General features: G+C 39.6%; 4 protein-coding genes and 1 long non-coding RNA gene across 5 annotated transcripts in view; 2 read left to right on the forward strand and 3 right to left on the reverse strand.

Moving 5' to 3' along the window:
* The window catches only part of LOC122409177 (probable G-protein coupled receptor Mth-like 1), an 85,610-nt gene extending 80,806 nt beyond the window's left edge, over nt 1–4,804 (forward strand). Inside the window, exon 7 of the mRNA XM_043416515.1 lies at nt 1,056–4,804. Coding sequence (XP_043272450.1) covers nt 1,056–1,389 — 334 coding nt within the window. The 3' untranslated portion in view covers nt 1,390–4,804. The remainder of the gene's footprint in view (nt 1–1,055) is intronic.
* A 484-nt stretch (nt 4,805–5,288) lies between these two features.
* Nucleotides 5,289–7,129, forward strand: LOC122409178 (23 kDa integral membrane protein-like). The gene is made up of 6 exons (XM_043416516.1): nt 5,289–5,500; nt 5,643–5,831; nt 5,919–6,083; nt 6,181–6,387; nt 6,478–6,698; nt 6,804–7,129. Exons 1-6 carry the CDS (start codon nt 5,432–5,434, stop codon nt 6,847–6,849), a joined length of 897 nt encoding a protein of 298 aa, XP_043272451.1. The 5' UTR covers nt 5,289–5,431; the 3' UTR covers nt 6,850–7,129.
* Nucleotides 6,932–10,197, reverse strand: Tsp47F (Tetraspanin 47F). The gene is made up of 6 exons (XM_043416518.1): nt 10,057–10,197; nt 9,816–9,900; nt 9,523–9,711; nt 9,195–9,359; nt 8,287–8,523; nt 6,932–8,002 (listed from the first exon to the last, which is right to left on the reverse strand). Exons 2-6 carry the CDS (start codon nt 9,876–9,878, stop codon nt 7,937–7,939), a joined length of 720 nt encoding a protein of 239 aa, XP_043272453.1. The 5' UTR covers nt 9,879–9,900; nt 10,057–10,197; the 3' UTR covers nt 6,932–7,936.
* A 2,358-nt stretch (nt 10,198–12,555) lies between these two features.
* LOC122408947 (uncharacterized) lies at nt 12,556–13,972 on the reverse strand. The gene is made up of 4 exons (XM_043416081.1): nt 13,705–13,972; nt 13,315–13,524; nt 12,901–13,127; nt 12,556–12,719 (listed from the first exon to the last, which is right to left on the reverse strand). The coding sequence occupies exons 1-4, from the start codon at nt 13,789–13,791 to the stop codon at nt 12,671–12,673; spliced, it is 573 nt and encodes a 190-aa protein (XP_043272016.1). The 5' UTR covers nt 13,792–13,972; the 3' UTR covers nt 12,556–12,670.
* Nucleotides 13,973–14,639: 667 nt separating this feature from the next.
* Nucleotides 14,640–16,894, reverse strand: LOC122408948 (uncharacterized). Its single transcript, XR_006260567.1, has 2 exons — nt 16,840–16,894; nt 14,640–15,455 (listed from the first exon to the last, which is right to left on the reverse strand). It is a non-coding gene; the product is annotated as an uncharacterized lncRNA (long non-coding RNA).
* Between the last annotated feature and the right edge of the window lie 748 nt (nt 16,895–17,642).

Consider the following 17,642-nt stretch of genomic DNA (forward strand, 5'->3'; position numbering starts at 1 on the left):
AAGTTTTCATTTCCATCCACAGCTGTTCTCAACCATGATCTTCCCATCTGCATTTTCTTTTCTCCGATTAAATTCTATCTTATTTACAAATTATTTGCTCCACAATTCTCCGGCTAATCTCTAAACACTGTAATTGTTTTTGTCATCGTTTTACAGCTCAGGTAATTATCTCAATGATGATTAACATAAGTGAAATGAGGTAGTAGTTGAAGTAGGAAAATAAACTTGGTTGGTTATTCCTGTAAAGCAAAGGAGCAATTTCGCAGGTCGGACTTGAAGACACGCGAGGGCGAGAAAACTGAGTCTCGTTACGCCTTGGAAGCTCGAAAGGCCTCGCCTTTGCATCTCTCATACCGCGAGCACCAAGTTTCTAGCATATACGAGGCTGGTCGTTCATAATAATTAGTAATGCAACGGAAATAGAACTAGCTTGTGCTCCCGAGAATTATATGCACGAAGAGAAAGAGAGAAAAAGAGGGGAAAAGGGAGAAAAAACGAGGAGAGCAAATTCTCGAGACGAGCACGCGCGACTTTCATTTTCAGTATTAAAGAGTTCATATACATTATTCCGAGTCTTACCGGGCAAGCTTTGGAAAAGAAAACATCCGTTGAAAGATGAAGAGAGAATAAAACTCGAGTGACCATAATCGAAATGGTCGTAGCAGCGATGAGCGGGATGCACGTGATGACACACGATCGATAGTGGCCTTTTGCTCGTTTTTTCCCAATCTCTCATCCATGCTCCTCAGGTTTCGTTGCTCTAATTAGTGGAGGGACGTAATACGAATTAATAGTCCAACACTTTTTATGTTTCCATTCATATTTCAATTTGATTTTCGTTAAAGTTTCATTCCACTCCTCCCTCTCGGATATTTTTTTTTCTCCTCAGCTTTTCATGATACGATAAAACATTTGAAAACGCGAGTAATGAAGCAGCGGAATTGAATGTGCAACGATACGAATAGAGTCAAATGAACGAAACAATGGTAAAGTAATGAAATGAAAAATCGGATGATTATGAATAAAAATGAATGAACAATCTTCGAATGTTTCAGTGCTGCCCTGGGTCGCGTGTGTATGAAACTCGTGATAGTGATGGGTGTGACATGGATAGCGGACGTGGTATCCTGGGTCGTCGGTGGTCCTCACTACGTTTGGTATTTTACCGATCTCCTCAACGCCCTTCAGGGTCTCTTCATTTTTATCGTGGTTGGCTGGCAGCCGCAGGTACGTGCCGGTCTTAAGAGGCTTTTCAACAGAAATCCTCGTACCAACGCCGGAAGACAGGGTAATGGCCTCAGCACCACGAGTCATGGAATGCCGAGCATGGGAGACAGCGTGACGCAAAATCCGAGCACCAAGACTGCACCCCTTGAAACCATCTGCTAAAACGCTTCTCCTTTGCCTGCACCCCCCCCCCCTCTCCCTCCTTACCTTCCTCTCTCACTCTCTTTCTTCATTTTATTCCGTTACACAAAACGCGCCTCCTCGGACTAGCTCTCAACGTTATTTCACCGTTTTTTCGTTCGCTCTGAGTGTTACGAAGGAAGAAATTTGCGAACGCGGATCGCGTCTTCGGACGGTTGGGCCCGGAGGATTGTGAAGTCGAAATTGTTCGATTGAAAAAGAAAAATATTGAAATGTTCTGATTTTCATAGTCCAATGTAAAATTCGGAGGCGCCCAAATGATTCCACTAAAACCCCAAAATACTCAACTCCCTCAGTCCCCCGTTTTGGATTTTTAACCCGTTCCCATCCCACAAATGATAAAAGATACGAGACTGTAACACTTTCAATCCAAAGAATGATGTTTTTTTTTGCGCGAGGTTTATTTCTCGATGTACACAATAGTTCGTGTACACGATAGACAATTTTTTTTCCCGTGAATCTTATTGATTAGAGGGCGAAGTGTCGTTTAATTTAGTAATTATAGGAACTAGGGATTGAAGGGAAGATAATATTTGAAAAATTCGCGGAGAATAAAAAAAATGACAGTTTTTCACTCGTTTTGCGCTGAACGGTCGAATTTCATCGGTAACTCGATGTTGATTCACCCCACGATTCCTTCGACGACAATACGAATGTGAATGTTACTAATGTATTCACATAAGCGAGTTCGTTTTACTCATCATTCGAATTCTATTAGAGGCGTCTTTTCATTTTATGCGTTCAATTCGCAGCTGGATACAATTCGTTTTACTCTTTTCTTTTCTTATAGGAGATTTAATTTTTTAACGATATTTATCGACATAAAAACGATGAAAAAAGTATATAAAATTTGGTGGATTTTGTGAATCTCTTATTGAAGACGGAAATTCGAATCGGTTATCGACTGAAACGAGCTTTTATAAATGAACTTTTTTTGGATTGCGTATGACACTCTTTTCGGTGATTTATTGAGTGTGCAAACCATGTGTGTTTATAAATTCATCGAGTGGGTATGAATGCGAGAAAGAGGTAAAGATTTTAAAAATCGTGACAATACAAGCGAGTAAAAGAGTAATTATTAAGTTATTATATTGCCTTCGGAAAAATGCCTTTCTCCGTGTGTTCAACGTCACGAGCGAAAATAGCGAAAGAGTTTTTCTCTTTCGATCGACGATTTATCTGGAAAATAACTTCTTTGCGACACATATGAGTCATAAAAACGTTTCGTAACATCAAAACAGCGGGGCAAAAGACCGGGAAGTAAAAATTGCAACTGCCAAATTTTCACAAAGTTTTCGAAGCCATGAGCAGAAAAACGTACACGAAATTTCTTTCGATTCTACGAATTTAATAAACTTTTCGACTATTGGTCCATTAAAAACACAGACACATACACAAAATGAAGAGCTCAAATTTCGATTTCATTCAAAAATGAAGTCGACATCTAATGATAAACGAAATTTTAAATATTAATGGGAATTAAAAAATTCAATTAAAGTGTCAAATTTAAAATGTAAGCTTGGCAAATATTGTGTTTATACTCGCGTGCACAAATGTGAGACTGATATTATTCATTGACCAATACTTTTTTTCTACGAATGACACAAATTTTAAATGTTTTAACACAAAAAAAAAGAACAAAAAACTATCCCTTAGTTCCTTTTTCGTGCGAAAAGGCAAATGATAATGTGATAATGTGGGTACACGCCGTTGAATGAATTTAAGCTTTTTTGTCAATAATAAAATTTATTTACTGAGGGAAAAAATCTTTTTTCTGCGTTTTTCAAATGTGAGTTTTTCTAGTGTTTCATTATACGGTTTTGAATCGTTCGAACAATGATTGTATCCGCGGTTCATTCGACGGTGTGTCGTACGTTGTATGTATTTGGATGCACGTGTACTTTACGATTAAATAATAATTGATATTTTAGCAACTAGATACTCAGGATGCTGTAAAATTTAGTTGATCGATCAATCGTAGACTTGAACACTATTTTTACTATCATTAACATTATTTTATTATTAATATGACTATTAATTTTTTTCTTATTTTTAATATTATTATTCAATGAAACATTTATAATAATTCCGATCCACGCTGCAATAGGATATGAGCGATGATTTTCTTTTGTATATAGTAAAGAACGCACGTGAAATTTTAATAATAACTATATGCATGTAATTTTTAAGAAAAAGTTTAGAGTTGCTTAAGAAGTGGATACGATATTTGTGGTTCAATTCGACGACTGGATGCTCGAATAAAGTACCATTGAAATCTCGTTGTGTAATAGAATGATGGGAAATTCTGAGTATCGGAACGTCCTCGAATTCGTTGGTTCTTTTTATTTATTTATTTTTTTATTGTTCGGTTGTTGGGACTTTTTAAGTGACGCGACATATTTGAAATCCTCTCATTGGTAGCGTTTTCCGTATAGGATGTGTACACTTTACGAGAAAGAAAAAAGTGGAAAGCGAAGTATTTTAAAATGGTAGAAATCTTCATTGATGTTTGTTATTATAAATTATTGAATGAGAAATCAATGAGACGGAAAGAGATTACAGTGATAAAAGTGGCGTAGTTTTGACCTTGTAGTATTTTTCTTTTTTCACGGAAAACAAAAATAAGTCGGAGAATAATTAAAATTAAAACAATGATAATTAGAAAATAACTAATCGAGAAAAAAATAAGAGAGAAAGAAAGAGAGTAAAGTACTTTGATAAGCATAACTTATAGGATACGTAGCTCGCCAGCAGTCATTCGTTATGATTTCTATAAACTCATTTTTTCACCAGCATTCGAGTTATAAGAATCGGATGACTGCGGCTCTCTCCCAACTCAAAGATCGAGGCTAAACTTTCCCCAACTTTTTATTTATTCCCAAGTAATCAAACGTAATTATAAAATAAAAGATTCAAAGAATATATATAAACGAGGAAAAAACTACGAAAGGTCGACGGATAGGTATTACAGTCCGACGTTGAAGGAGAAACGAAACTAGCCAGCGTAGCGATTAGCCAGTTATTTAAAGGAATATCGATAACGAAGAACTTGACGTACGATGTTTTTATATATATATATATATATATCAATATCTGTCTATATACATATACATGAAGGATCTTTTTTTACGTAGTCTAACGAAATAAAAGAACACCAACTCGTCAAACGATCAATATTGATCAAAAAGATTATTTTTCTCCTTTTTTTCATAATTATATATTGCCAAGATAACCGAAGAAAGGACATCTGCATATAGCGTTTTCACTCCGTAATGATCCGACATATATATGCATCGATCGTACACCATTCCTACGATGTATTTGTAACAGTATTTATATCGCAAGTAAATAAATAAAAAACAGAATCTGTTGATAAGAGAGATGTACATATGCAAATAACCTGTACCCACAGTAAATTAATTTAATTAAATCCAAGTGGTACCACTCCTGGTGTGATTTCAAATTTTTTAAAAGTTTTGAAATTCAGGCCGAAAGGCGTGAAGATTTCAACGATTTTCAACTCTGCGAGCTGCTGCAAATCGGAAATTTTTCTACGAGAAATATTTTCTCCATCCGAATTACACTCAAAAGCCTTGTCAATATCTCCTTAACGAAAATAAGAAAGAACGGAAGGCGTTACTAGAGTCGCTCTCCTTTTATCTGTCACTGACGGGGGAAAAAAGATGTTGGAAAAATGTGAGCAAGTCTCATCGGTCAATCGGTGAGTTGTAGGTTGATAAAATAGCCATTGAATCATTTCGTTACGAATCCGATAAGAGAACGTTTCTTCGAGCGGAAGAAAGGCTTCGCACTCAATTGTTCACTGATAAATAAATCCAGAAGGAAAAAAACAATTGTTATCGTTGCACATTTGTGTTGAAAACATGTCTTTATCAGATCAATGAACAGAGCCAAAGATTAAGAATATTAAGCGCACTCCTTCTGTCAGTTCCCTCGCAAATATCGAAGGGCCAACGTGCCCACAAATAATCGCAGTCCAATAATGGCTGATCCTCGAACCAAAGAAGTGCCAATAGCCTGCCCTAATTATACGATTAACAGTTTATTAATGGTGAGATTTCATACTTTTTCTTTCTCAAAAAAGTGCATTTCAATCAACCGATGAGTGGCACAGTGCCACTTTCGAACTCCTCGATTGTTTGGGTTCACCTTCTGCGTTCGTAATCGTGATAAAGTGTTTTTTTTTGTCGTAGATAACATCGACAATTACGTTGTTGGTGAGCCTCACGTTAAAATATGAATTTTCAATGTTTGGAAACTATCTCGAGTACTATTCAGGCAAGCCAATATTGTTGCTTCTTCTTGTATCAATTGTGACGTTCCTCGATGCATTCCTCGGATTCATTTCGGTGCAGAAAAAATCTCCTTGCGGTATAATTACGGTGAGTGTAAATCGAGGGAAAACGTTGACCGGACAAAAGTTGTGAAGGCGGTGCCAATTTATCGTTCTACTCACAAACGTTTTTCAGTTTGCCATTTGCACAATGTATCTTTTCGTTTCGGTATCAGCCCTCGTTGCTGTCACCGTTATATTCTCTTACGAAGCTGAGGAGAAGATGTATGCAGATTTAAAGGAAGACATGTTAGGAGAGGAGACTGCCAATGGAGACGTTATTGACGCGATTCAGTTGCACGTAAGTAATGAAAAGAGTCAAAAGTAAAAGAAAGATTGGGGGGAGAGGAGAAGTTTCGAGTTTCACTGAGGAAGTTTGCCTAATTTTCATGGCTCAGTTAAACTGCTGCGGTTACAAAGGCTTGGACGACTGGTCAAACGATTCCACCAGTTTGCCTCGAAGCTGCTGCTCTTCCAGCGACATCTGTGACGCGAAGGACTCACCGGATGTCCATACAATTGGTTGTCGCGATGCAATTGGTCACTTTCTCATTTACCGCAAGTGGTTTGTCGTCGGTGTTCTTGGGGTTCTCGGCATAATCGAGGTCAGCCTATTATTCATAATGAATTATTAGCTTATTCGAGGGAGTGTATACCGAAAAATGATTTCGCAGAATGATTTTTATTATTTGCAGATCTATTCAATAATCTTGTCGCTCATGGTTTATCAACGTTTGATAAAGTCACGCGTGATTCCACCTACTGTCACTAGTATACCGAGAGTCGATCCAGCACCGTCAGTCGGTAACGTCAATGCCTACGTTCGACGTCCTACACAGTTACCGGTTGTTCTCAATTACCGCAGCGCTCACGAAAACTTTCTCAAGCAACCAGCTCAAAATCGCTACTGCGGGAGGTAGTTTTATCAGCTTATTAGCTACTTGGAAAATTGATTATAAATTTTTAAAAACGTTATAAAATCCATTCTCGATCGTAAATCTTTTTCACTTATTTCCTCAAGGCTGATTCTACCGAGTGCACAATTCAAAATTCCTCACGCAAGATAATCGAGTGCGGATTGCCGTGACTCGGAAATCTGATGATATAAAAGACTGGAAAAAACTTCGCACGCGCCGAACGAGGCGGAAGATCGTTGAATTAGGCTTGAAATTTATTTATTTTAATTAATTGTACGTTTACAAATGTTTGCAGTATTCATGCGATTATGTAATAACTCAATGAAAGAAATATTGTTAACGAAGAGGAACACGCTACGTGTGAAGGTATGAACCGTTTTTGATATTACTACGTTGAATAAAATTGATTTATTCCCTTTGTATGATCAAACTTTTGTTTTTGAATGACTTTCGTCTCTTTACTTATATCTAAAATCACACCAGGCACAATTAATTGTGAGAAAATTACGTTTAGACACTCTTAGCTAGTGAACATTGTCTGAGAATTTCGTAATGCTTGTTAAAGTTTACAGACACGCAATTATCTTAAAAATTAATCTTTTGCCTTCTCCAAGTTTTATAGCTTAGGGAGAGGCTGAAAAATACGAGGAGAATACAGTCACGTGCTTAGGAAACATTTGAAATCGCGTGGTCAGGGGTGTGGTTGATCCACGCCTTATTATTTTAGTCTTATCGTTTGTCTTCTTTTCATTTTGGTACCTCGTTAGTACTCTGGAACAGCTGTGCTTTTATGAGTATGAAATTTGTGAGTGATAAAGATACAACAAACAATGAAATGACTTGTATGAGATAAAGTCATCTGTCACTCGATGAAACCACGTGATAAGTTGGCAGAAAAGAAGACTTTTTTAATACTATTTGAGCGGAACACGCTCACCGCGAAATGAAAAATGAGTTTTTCTCGGCGATAGCTGCACGAAATTTGATAAAATTTGAGGGAAACTCGTGCAGGCGTGGCACGGATATAATCCAATCCGAGTTTTGTTCATGCCGTGCTGCAGCCCACGTACCATTTGAATGCAAAAGTAAAATCTTCAGTGCCATTCGTCCGCACGTTCAATGAATTATCGAACACGTATTTTTAGTATAATGCCCCATTTTTATATCGTTGAAATTTTTTTAAATTATTTTTTCATTATTCGCTGATGTCCTCGTCGTTACATCAGTTCTCCGCGTCTCATTTCGCCCCGGCTTCCTTCTTTATAGTGATTGCGAGACAGCAAGCGAAAACTATTCCGGCGACCTGGCAAATTCGAAAAATTTGAGTGAGAAACTCATTCATGAATTTATTTCAAACATCATTTGCAGAAATGTTCTCATCAGAAAGTGTTTCTTTTTCTATTTTTCTCATTCAGAAATCATTATTTCTTAACAATATCGATAATAGAGAATGCCAGTGAATCGCTGAAAGAGAGTTACGAAAAAACTTCTGACAGTTACCGAGTGAGCGAAGAATCTACACCGACCGAAATATACTTTCGAGCAAATCCACATCTTTTTCGTATTGAAAAATCTCAATAAAGTCACCTCTATGAATGCGATGCCGATTCCAACCCCAATGAGAACGGATGCGCCCTTGTGCACGCGGTTTTCGAGAGCGGCATAGCAACCAGTTTGCGAAAGGCTGAGCACATCGAATGATCGACAGGAACTGTTCGGTCGAAGATCTTTACAACAAGACTGAGGCAGAAATCCAGGCTGGGTGATCCCTGATATTGAGAGTTGTTCCCAGTCCCCGGGACCATCGACTCCGCAGCACTCCAACTGTAATACAACAAAGTATATAGCGATAATGAACTTGCGATAATCCCCATTTTCCAACAGATTTTCAGGACCAAAATAATAATCTTCGAAATTCAATCATAGGAACATGAAGCGAACCTCTATAAAGATCAAACTCTCACGCCACTAACTACGGAGATTAAAGTCGGAAAAATGAGAGTTTACTCGGAAAAGTGAATCGTGAATTCGAAACAGTACGAAGCTGAAAGCTTTGTATAATTTGGATGATTCACCATGGATGGTGATTAAATAATAGATTATATATAGACCATGTCCACAACTTTTACGATCGCATACATCCATCGAGGTACCGTCACACTGGTAGGACAGTCGTAAAAAAAAACCTTAACTGTATGATGGTGCGATAGTTCAATGTTATGTGTGAAAACATATGTATGTATTATAATTCTCGTGTGTGAGCACGGGCAATCGATTTTTTTTATCGCGTTTAACGGTCTCGCTACATCGATCCGCTCATAGCTTTATGTATGTTTACGCAGAAGGATATTCATATTTGTGTATTAATGGGTCACGAGAAATGTCTCTGATGTAACTGAATAAAACTAAACTTAAATCCACGATTTTTTTACAATATTATAATTGCTTATCGTACAAGGATGAGAAAGTTATTCGAGGTGAGTTAACTCACGTACATTTGTTTGCATTTTGTCCCAAGCCACTCGATCTGCATCCGTGTAATTCCCCAACGAATCTTTCATGGAGTTTCGAAGTATCATTTCGAAATCCCTTTTGAAGACAGCTGCTGCGATCCCAACTGCCATTTCCACGATGAATATGAGCAACAGTGCGACTGCGAACTTGACAAATAAAGAACAATTGCGATTTCATTTCAATTTATTTTGTTGCCTCATATCGATTCGGTGTTCTTTATAGATTAATCGTTGTAATAAAAATCGTAATCGTAATAAAAATCGAATATAAAACTCGACCGGTTTCAGCCTTCTTTTTTCAAATACTCACTATCATCAGCATCGTATAATTCTCTTTTATCGCACCGAAACATCCGAAGAAAGCGATGAAGAAAACAATACAACCTGCGACTATGAGGACAATCGGTGGGGCGATTATTCGACCCTCCAGAAAGTGACTGAACTGTCCAACATCGGCCACTACCAATGCACCAGCAGCGATTATTGCGATTCCCGAAATCTTCGCGATGAGATAAAGATATTTGGTCAGTGAGAATTCATTTTTTGAAAAATATCAACGCAATCGAATTTTTATTGAACGAATTTTATTTTGGATTTACTCACCGCAAAAATTAGATTGAAAATAAATAGAATGTACTTGATTAAACTCATGCCACAGGACTCCATTTTCGTAGATCTTTTGTTGTCACTAAAACCAACCAAAAAATGCATGAGAGTATAAATTATTCGAGGATGGCCAATTACGTAAAATCATTGGGTCATCACCCTCGCGAATATAAAATGAAATGTATGTCAATTGATTTTGTCTGGCACGGTCAATTCACGAATCATATTTTTCACTCACAATTATTATATTTTTCGAAAAATCCTTTACAATGATTGTATGTACTATAAAATAGGAAAAACAGTCTGTTAGTTCGTTCGTTTAGTTTTTTCAAATGGCCCAAGAGATCCTTGCGACCAAAAGTCTGTTGGTACACTGAAACTTTTCTTTGTGTACCTTTAAGTGGACTAACGACTTTCTCGCTCCAAGCTTCCGATCGAATTTCCACGAAACACGCAAAAGCTCTCCCGCGCGTTGCCCTCGAAATGTCCCATTGGTCGGTAATTCCTTCCACTTCTCCCACCCCCGTATTTGAACCCCTCTTTTTTTCTCTCTCTTTTCTAGGATAAATATCTTCCAAAGTGAACCATTGTTTCAGAGTCGGGGTCGGTGTTGACATCGACAAAGACTCGGTCAGGTTCGGAGAAAAAAAAATTAATATATACATGTATTCGAACCTCCACGGACGATTAGGTCAGCTTCGGAATGTTACATGAAGGGTGAACGTGTGTATACTATCATGGTTACCACGCCAACCGTTCCAAATTGCCTTTCCACATACTGTTTATCAACAATAAAGAATCGAATTTTTTACAAAATAGCTATTTTCGGCACTAAAAAAACTCGGCTATCGGCAACCCCACAATGCCAATCGATCATTGCTCAACGGCAAAATTCACGAAGAACTATCAATTGAATAATCAAAATTGGAAATCTTACCCAGCAATGATGTCTTGAAAAATACCGGGGGGTCACAAGTCGTAACTGTACGAATTATAACTAATTGCATACAACGAATCAACTGAATTCAGAAGCACAACATTAGTTATTAATGGAGATAATAACTCCGTACGTTTGGAATGTCAACAATCGTAATGGGACTTCCGAGTTTTTGAAATTGTCAGCCAACAATGAGCTACTGTGTCTACACAGTTTATGTCTACAGTTTCCACATTGACTCTCGAAGTGTCCTTTAAAACGAATGACTTTCGGCTCGATAAATCGACAAAGACCGTATATCACTGACGGATTTCAAAACGACGAAATGTCATAAATCGACGGAGCCACGTTCCCTCATTTTTATTTATTAGGTAACTCTTGATCGCGGATAAAAGTTTAAGAATTTCGTTCGCCTATGGGAACCTGAAATGACGATGGTCCATTTAAAGATCGATTGAAAAATAGGAGTCCAACAAAGATTTTTCCTCGAACGCAAAAACGTTCCTTGAACTACTATGGAAATGGGAGTTACTCATTTATTCTGTGATAACTCCGCGGTGTCGAACTTTTAGAGGAGTGGCTTTTCAAAGAAAACGTTCGTCATCGTTGCCGCCTAAAAGTCGCGATTCCCCACTAATCGTATAACGAGCGAGATTCCTCGGCCTTGAACTCGATAGCGATAGAACCTGCGTTCTGCGATCGCTCTGGTGCTGTAGCCGCACCTCGGGTTCGACAAGTGATCCATTCGAGTTGGCGATCTCAGCTTAATCACTCGAAAAAGTACCTTTCTGCGACAGCCTTCAACAGTGTTTTAAGCACTTTATTCGGAACGCTTTAATTCATCCCTAAAGGATGTCGTCATACATAATTTTAACTTGTCGTTAATATATACACATAGTTTTGAAATTTACTAGCTTTTGCCATCTCTTCATCCGCAGGGTTTTCCTTCTGGGATCCTTTTTGTTGACGTTGAAGGAGCATTAGATAAAGCTGGTATCGGTTTTCCTCCAATTGGGGTTGACAATCGCGAGTGCTATCACACACTAAAAGGGTCTCCGAATATTAAGTTTATATAGTTTTCGACTTAAGTTTTTCATTTTTTTGTTAACAAATAATGGAAAAATACGTTTTTTTTTAGTTTTTTGCATATAAAATAAAAACTAATGGGGTTATGAACTTGAATTTAAAAGACGAAGTGTAGGGAATAACAATGCAAGTACAATGAGCACTGGATACAACCCGAGCGAATGATAATTGAGGGAGAAAATTTAAAAAAAAATGTTTAAATGGCGTTTCATTTTTACTCCATTTCAACTTGGATAATAATTATTTTTTCAGTAATTGCAATCAAACGTTTCGAGTGGCATATTCTTCAACGAGGCTGGATGTCCTGAAGGTCGTCTGCGATTTCAATTTATCATACCGATTTCTACAGGTAGAAGTGTTCAGCTACGAAATTTCATTTTTCGTTTTGCGTTTAAATTCTAAAAAATAAGTGAAAATTAGGCCCAAATATGAGCAAAAACGGCCAAGCGCGCGAAAGCGGTCAAGTGATAAGAATCGAACAACATGCACGGCGAAAACGCTCAGTACACGTGTATTTTACCGCATGTCTCGCGTGTTTTCGCCTCGCTTTGCATGCTTCATTTCCTGGTCTATAACTATAATAGCAGATTCACGGACCCGTCATTGCGCCAGATATTGCCGATGACGGTGTTGAAGTTCGGATGACAGTCAAATTAGTAATGAGAGAAAACAAATATTCTTTATTATTTCAAAATAATACATTTTGTTCTTGAAAATTCGTTGTTTCGCCAGTGATTGATCAGCCAATCGGAAAATTGAAGGAGTATAATTTCTGCGATGGTGAGTCACATCTTTGATATGCAGTGGAGAATTTTGGTCTCAAGTTTTTTTATAGTCCCTCCGGTGATGCTGACCCATTTGGTTCTTCGAATAAAGTGCTACGAATAAAAATTTAAAAAATACGATTGATTAATGCATCGATCTCCATTTTATAGAATTCTTTTTCAACAAAACGATATTTGTGGGGAGCGTCAAATAAATAAAACGATTGGAACCCCCTTAATAACTTTTTGAAAATCGCGATCATCAAATGAGACAATGAGGATTTAATCGACTTACACAAAACCACACACGACACTGGATTGATGATGTCCGTTTTCGAGAGCCTCTTTGAAAAAGATTTCGAGATTCGATGGCACTCGATGAATGACAAGAACTCGATCGAGAATAGTATTTCGATTGTCTTTTATCAATGATGCGTGATAATCTCCGACTCCGAAAACTTCTTGATCCAAGCGAAAGTCGAACACGGAGATGGCAATCAACGGTTTCGTAGGTCCTGTTTCCTAATAGCAAATTATAAAAAATGTAAATCGACAGAAAAAAGGTGTTATATGAGAAGTTTACAAGAGTGACGATGAATAAATTCGAACACTGATCCAGAGAAAATGAACTTCGAATATAAAAATCACACCATGTCTCCCTCATTCGATTTTCTGAAAAACAAAAAATTTGTCAATATATTTTCCTTACATATGACGAAGCCAGTGCTTTTCCTGTTGTATCGCAGTTCGCACCGATTTCTTGTGCCTCGTGTATCAAGCCAATGTACTTTCCATCCTCCAGACCCACATAATAAGCTCTCGAATTGACTGGACTATCTGACGTAGTTTGAGTAAAATTTAAATATCCTGCTCTATCGAAACCATCTAACACCGACGTGGGGCGCGAGAGCGCGACTAACTAGAAAAAAAAAATTGTGTCTCCCATGCAGAATCAAAAAAGTTCGTAATTCCGATCGGTTCAATTTTCATAAAGAATTTGGTTTGCTCATGCGACTAAAACCGCTTCCTTTTTTTCGTATCTCTTTCTCTTTTAACTCAAATTTTTCATTGTTAGATACGATGTGATAGAAATACGAACGTTTATGTTTTCTCGTTTTTGCCGGTGGATACGTGCCTCGACTGCCACCAAGACTACAAATATGAAGATGGCCGTGGTTCTTTTCATTGTTATACTTTTACTTTTCCTGACGTGAAAAAATGGATGGAACGCAAGCTAATTTTTCCAGTGATATCAGTCGGTACGATAGCGAACCAAAGCGTTGAATGTACTTCGAAAATATGAAATGTTATTAAGGACACCAGAACAAAAAACAATTTATACTTGCTAAGAACTGAGAGATGTGAAGTCCGTACGTAAGGTTTGTTACTATAAACTGAGACGTTCGAAAAGCGTTCTTTTATATACTTGATCAGTATCAGTATTTATATAGATACAGATGGGAAAATACTTTATGCGATATGATGAAATTGAAACATATAAGTCATTCCATGTCAATTCAACGACGTTGCGACGGTAACCCTCTTCGATTTTTAAAATTTTTTAACATGTTTTTATACATGTAAAAAGAAGTCTTCACCTAAATTTTTCGCTCGTTATCTCCACCCATTCCAGAGTTATCAATTTTTGCTTAAAAATATCTCTGACTATAATTATGATAATGTCACGTAACATTGGTCATTTTTTTTTTTAATTTTAGAGCTCTTTCTAAATAAAAATTAAAAAACGGAAAATAGTACATTGTGTATCAAGGAGGAAAAGATCCACCCTGCCTCCGAGATGCACACGATACTTTATATAACCAAACCACGTTTCCGAGCTTAATGCAGAATACATCCCAAAATGAAAAAACATTCTCGAACCCAGATATAGCTTGGGCTCACGGGGTCCGGGGGGCGGCAGCCACTCGGCGGGGTGCAGGGGCGGAGCGGCGATGGGGGTTGGGGAGGGGGGCGAAGCCCCCCCAGGAAAACAATGGTAGTTTTTTAATGTTATTGAAATAATAAGATAGCGAATTATTCATATACGTCAAGTTTTTTAATTTCAATATTCACTTTTGATTTATGACAACAGCATACAGTTGTTGAATAAAAAATTTTGTTTCATTAGCGAATGTTTGTCAGTGACCATGGTCAACTGTGTTTTGATTTATGACAACAGTACAGTTGCTGAATACAAAATTTCGTTTCATTGGCGAATTTTTGTCAGTCACCACGGTCAACTACGTTTCTGTATTGTTTTTCAGGACATAATCGTTTCAACTTTTTGATGTTTTCGCGGTGGAGCATTGGTATTTTCTTCAAAAGGTTCAGCTGAGGCAAAATTGACCGCCGTTGATAAAATGTTACCAATTTTCGACTTTTTTTTTTTACGGACTCCTCGATATAGCCTTCTGCAACGTTGCTCAATTTCCATCCACCGTGTGACGCTTCAACGTCGTGATGTTGGCCCCGCTGTCTGCAAGCAATGTTGCAGAGGTTCTGCGAAACGCGTGTCCTGTGTAACTCGCCGGGTCATCCAATTTCAAATACGCGGCCAATTTCTTTTGGCATTTTAGAAAATTTATGTATGCCGATAACTTGAGAAGTACATTTGCCTTCTTGGAAATTCAGAAAAAAGCGATCGGTCGATGCATTTTGTGGACGCAGGTCTGTGTATTGTTGTACGACTTTTGCGAATTCTGCTGTAATGACGAAGGTACGAGGTTTCTTCGTTTTTGTGTTCGGGAGACTTACAACGAGCAGGTTTCCTTCTTTCTTTACGTCTTTTAGTGTGATGTTCGCTATTTTATTGCTGCGACAAGCCCCGCATATTCCGAAAATTAGAGCAACCTGTAGAGGACGTATCATATTTAGTGTAACGAATTTTTCCCGGGGAGGTACGATTCGTCCCTTCCCGGCTCACTCACCTCGCCTCGCGCTACTCTTCGGCTGCGAGAACGGACTGGGCGCCAGGTACAAAGTACCGCCGAATGAATCGACTTGAATTTCGTCGGATCTCGCGATGGTAACGTCATGCAAAATTAGAGTGTATGTAGAGAGCACGAGGGAAACAAGTGACCGAGGACGGTCCGGCTACTCAGCTCAGCTGAGGTACAAAAGGTAGAGGGGGGGGTTCTTGGGAAAGAGTAACAATTCATAACGCAACAAAAAAATGTAGCCGACACAAAACAACTAATTCAGAAAAAGTTTCACAATTTATTCGAAAGCTCGATGAATAAACCAGAATACAGCGAGAGATATATTAGAAAGAGAGTGGAGGCGATATAAAACAAAACCGGGGGGGAAAGTAATTAGCTAACGAGTCCGAGTGTACAACGGTTATGCCTTGCGCCGCGACGAGGGAAATTCGCGTACGGCGGGCGCGAAGCCGCCGGGTGAGAACGGCTAGCGATTCGCCCCGCGATCTCACAGGTGCCGTAGATCGACGACAACCGATGCTCTGACATGGCAGGTAACAGGTAGCCAGCGACCCGACAAGCGGGGCTGGAGGTAATAGGCAAAAGATAGCCAACGTCAGAACGAACGGTGTCGCAGGTAATACAAGGCAAAAGGTAGCGGCACCCGCTCGACCGGGGGTTAGAGAATAAAATAATAGAAAAATTAACATCGAGATAGTAGGAGGACGGATTGAAATTTAGGGCGTAACGCCGCTCGCAAAAAGGTATCGGAAAGTGACTAAAGTACGACACGCAGTAGGCATCGTAGCGTGAAGGCTCAGGCAAAAGAAAGAATCGAGAAATATTCAATGCAAAAGATAGAAGGTACTGCCGTATAAACGACGCGCGACCACGCAAGCAAGAGAGACGGAACGAAAACAAAGGCGCGAACGAACAGGCCGGCGAGAGCCTCAGCGCGTGCAGGGAGAGAGAGAGAGAGAGAACAACGTTACGGCGTGGAAGGTTCCAGCGCTTAAGACCACATTACATCAGAATGGAACTTAAGATCTTTGAAATAGTTGAGCGGAAAAGAATTTAATCGATTAACGCGAAGACCAAATGGATTGTGAATTCGATAATCAAGTCGAGCCACGCAAAACTGCCGTACTAAAGAATAAGCATGGGAAGTATCGGCCACAATCTCGCTCGATACCTCGGCCCCGTGCCCGACTACAACGGCCAAACGGAAAACTCTACAAAAACCGGGACTGTATCCCGAAACTCAAAATGACTCGATTTAACTAGCGAACTCGATGGAGAAAGAGAAGTGGACTTACCGAGGAACACGCTCGCCGGAACGGTGCTCGGAGAAAGACTCCTCGTGCGTGCGAGCGGTCCTCGCGATTCGGCGTTGTCCCCACCATGAGGCCCAGGTACTGCAGCGCTCCCGCGCTAGGCGCGAACCCGAGCGTGAACTCTGGGTTCGCGCTTTCGCGCGGGATTTTCAAACGAGGAGTGCGTCAGAGCCCTAATTGCTGCTACGCTTATTGCACGATCGGATCAAATACTTATTCCTCCACTGCTCTCGACTCTCCCGCTCACTCGAAGCACTCCTCCCTACAAGATAACCGTGATCCGGGTGTCTTTCCTCTTGGGGATCCGGCGGGCAGCTCCGGAAGGCTGAGGGGAGGCCTCCCTCACGATTCCTGACGTCTAGGATGCGTGGTGGGCCCACAAAACAACCACCAGGTAAAACAGCACCTCACCTCCGGAAAACTCCCCCAGATCCCACCTGACGAGGCGCCGGTTCACGCGGACTTTGACACCCGAATCTACGGTGGTGCGGGCGGTGCAACTCGGGGTTGCTACGGCGGGAAATAGACGGGCGGCGTTCATAAAATGGCCAATGCCAGCGTGTTCTTTCAACCGCCCGTAGGTCGAGATTGTTTTTCGGTGCTCGTAGACGGTGTGGGAGGAATGGTTCTTGCGAGCGAGATCGGCCCGAACAGCCGGGAAGCAAGCCGACTAGTATTTGTCGCGAGGCCCCGGTGGTATCGACAACACCAACTCGCTCCAATATCGAACTCCACTGTCAAAACGAAACATCATTAACGCTTAAAATAGGCAAACTAAAATTCTC

Source organism: Venturia canescens, chromosome 4, assembly GCF_019457755.1.
Source record: "Venturia canescens isolate UGA chromosome 4, ASM1945775v1, whole genome shotgun sequence".
Classification (NCBI taxonomy): domain Eukaryota; kingdom Metazoa; phylum Arthropoda; class Insecta; order Hymenoptera; family Ichneumonidae; genus Venturia; species Venturia canescens.

Excerpts from the sequence above, each read along its gene's own strand:
- LOC122409178 (XM_043416516.1), top strand. The coding sequence starts at position 5,432 with ATGGCTGATCCTCGAACCAAAGAAGTGCCAATAGCCTGCCCTAATTAT. Across the intron at positions 5,832-5,918 it reads CTCCTTGCGGTATAATTACG|TTTGCCATTTGCACAATGTA; the intron begins GTGAGTGTAAAT and ends AACGTTTTTCAG. Across the intron at positions 6,084-6,180 it reads TTGACGCGATTCAGTTGCAC|TTAAACTGCTGCGGTTACAA; the intron begins GTAAGTAATGAA and ends TTCATGGCTCAG.
- LOC122408947 (XM_043416081.1), bottom strand. The coding sequence starts at position 13,791 with ATGAAAAGAACCACGGCCATCTTCATATTTGTAGTCTTGGTGGCAGTC. Across the intron at positions 13,128-13,314 it reads AAGCACTGGCTTCGTCATAT|GAAACAGGACCTACGAAACC; the intron begins GTAAGGAAAATA and ends ATTTGCTATTAG. Across the intron at positions 12,720-12,900 it reads AGTGTCGTGTGTGGTTTTGT|CACTTTATTCGAAGAACCAA; the intron begins GTAAGTCGATTA and ends TTTTATTCGTAG.
- Tsp47F (XM_043416518.1), bottom strand. The coding sequence starts at position 9,878 with ATGGAGTCCTGTGGCATGAGTTTAATCAAGTACATTCTATTTATTTTC. Across the intron at positions 9,360-9,522 it reads ATTATACGATGCTGATGATA|TTCGCAGTCGCACTGTTGCT; the intron begins GTGAGTATTTGA and ends TTATTTGTCAAG. Across the intron at positions 8,003-8,286 it reads TCGGCATCGCATTCATAGAG|GTCGCCGGAATAGTTTTCGC; the intron begins GTGACTTTATTG and ends CGAATTTGCCAG.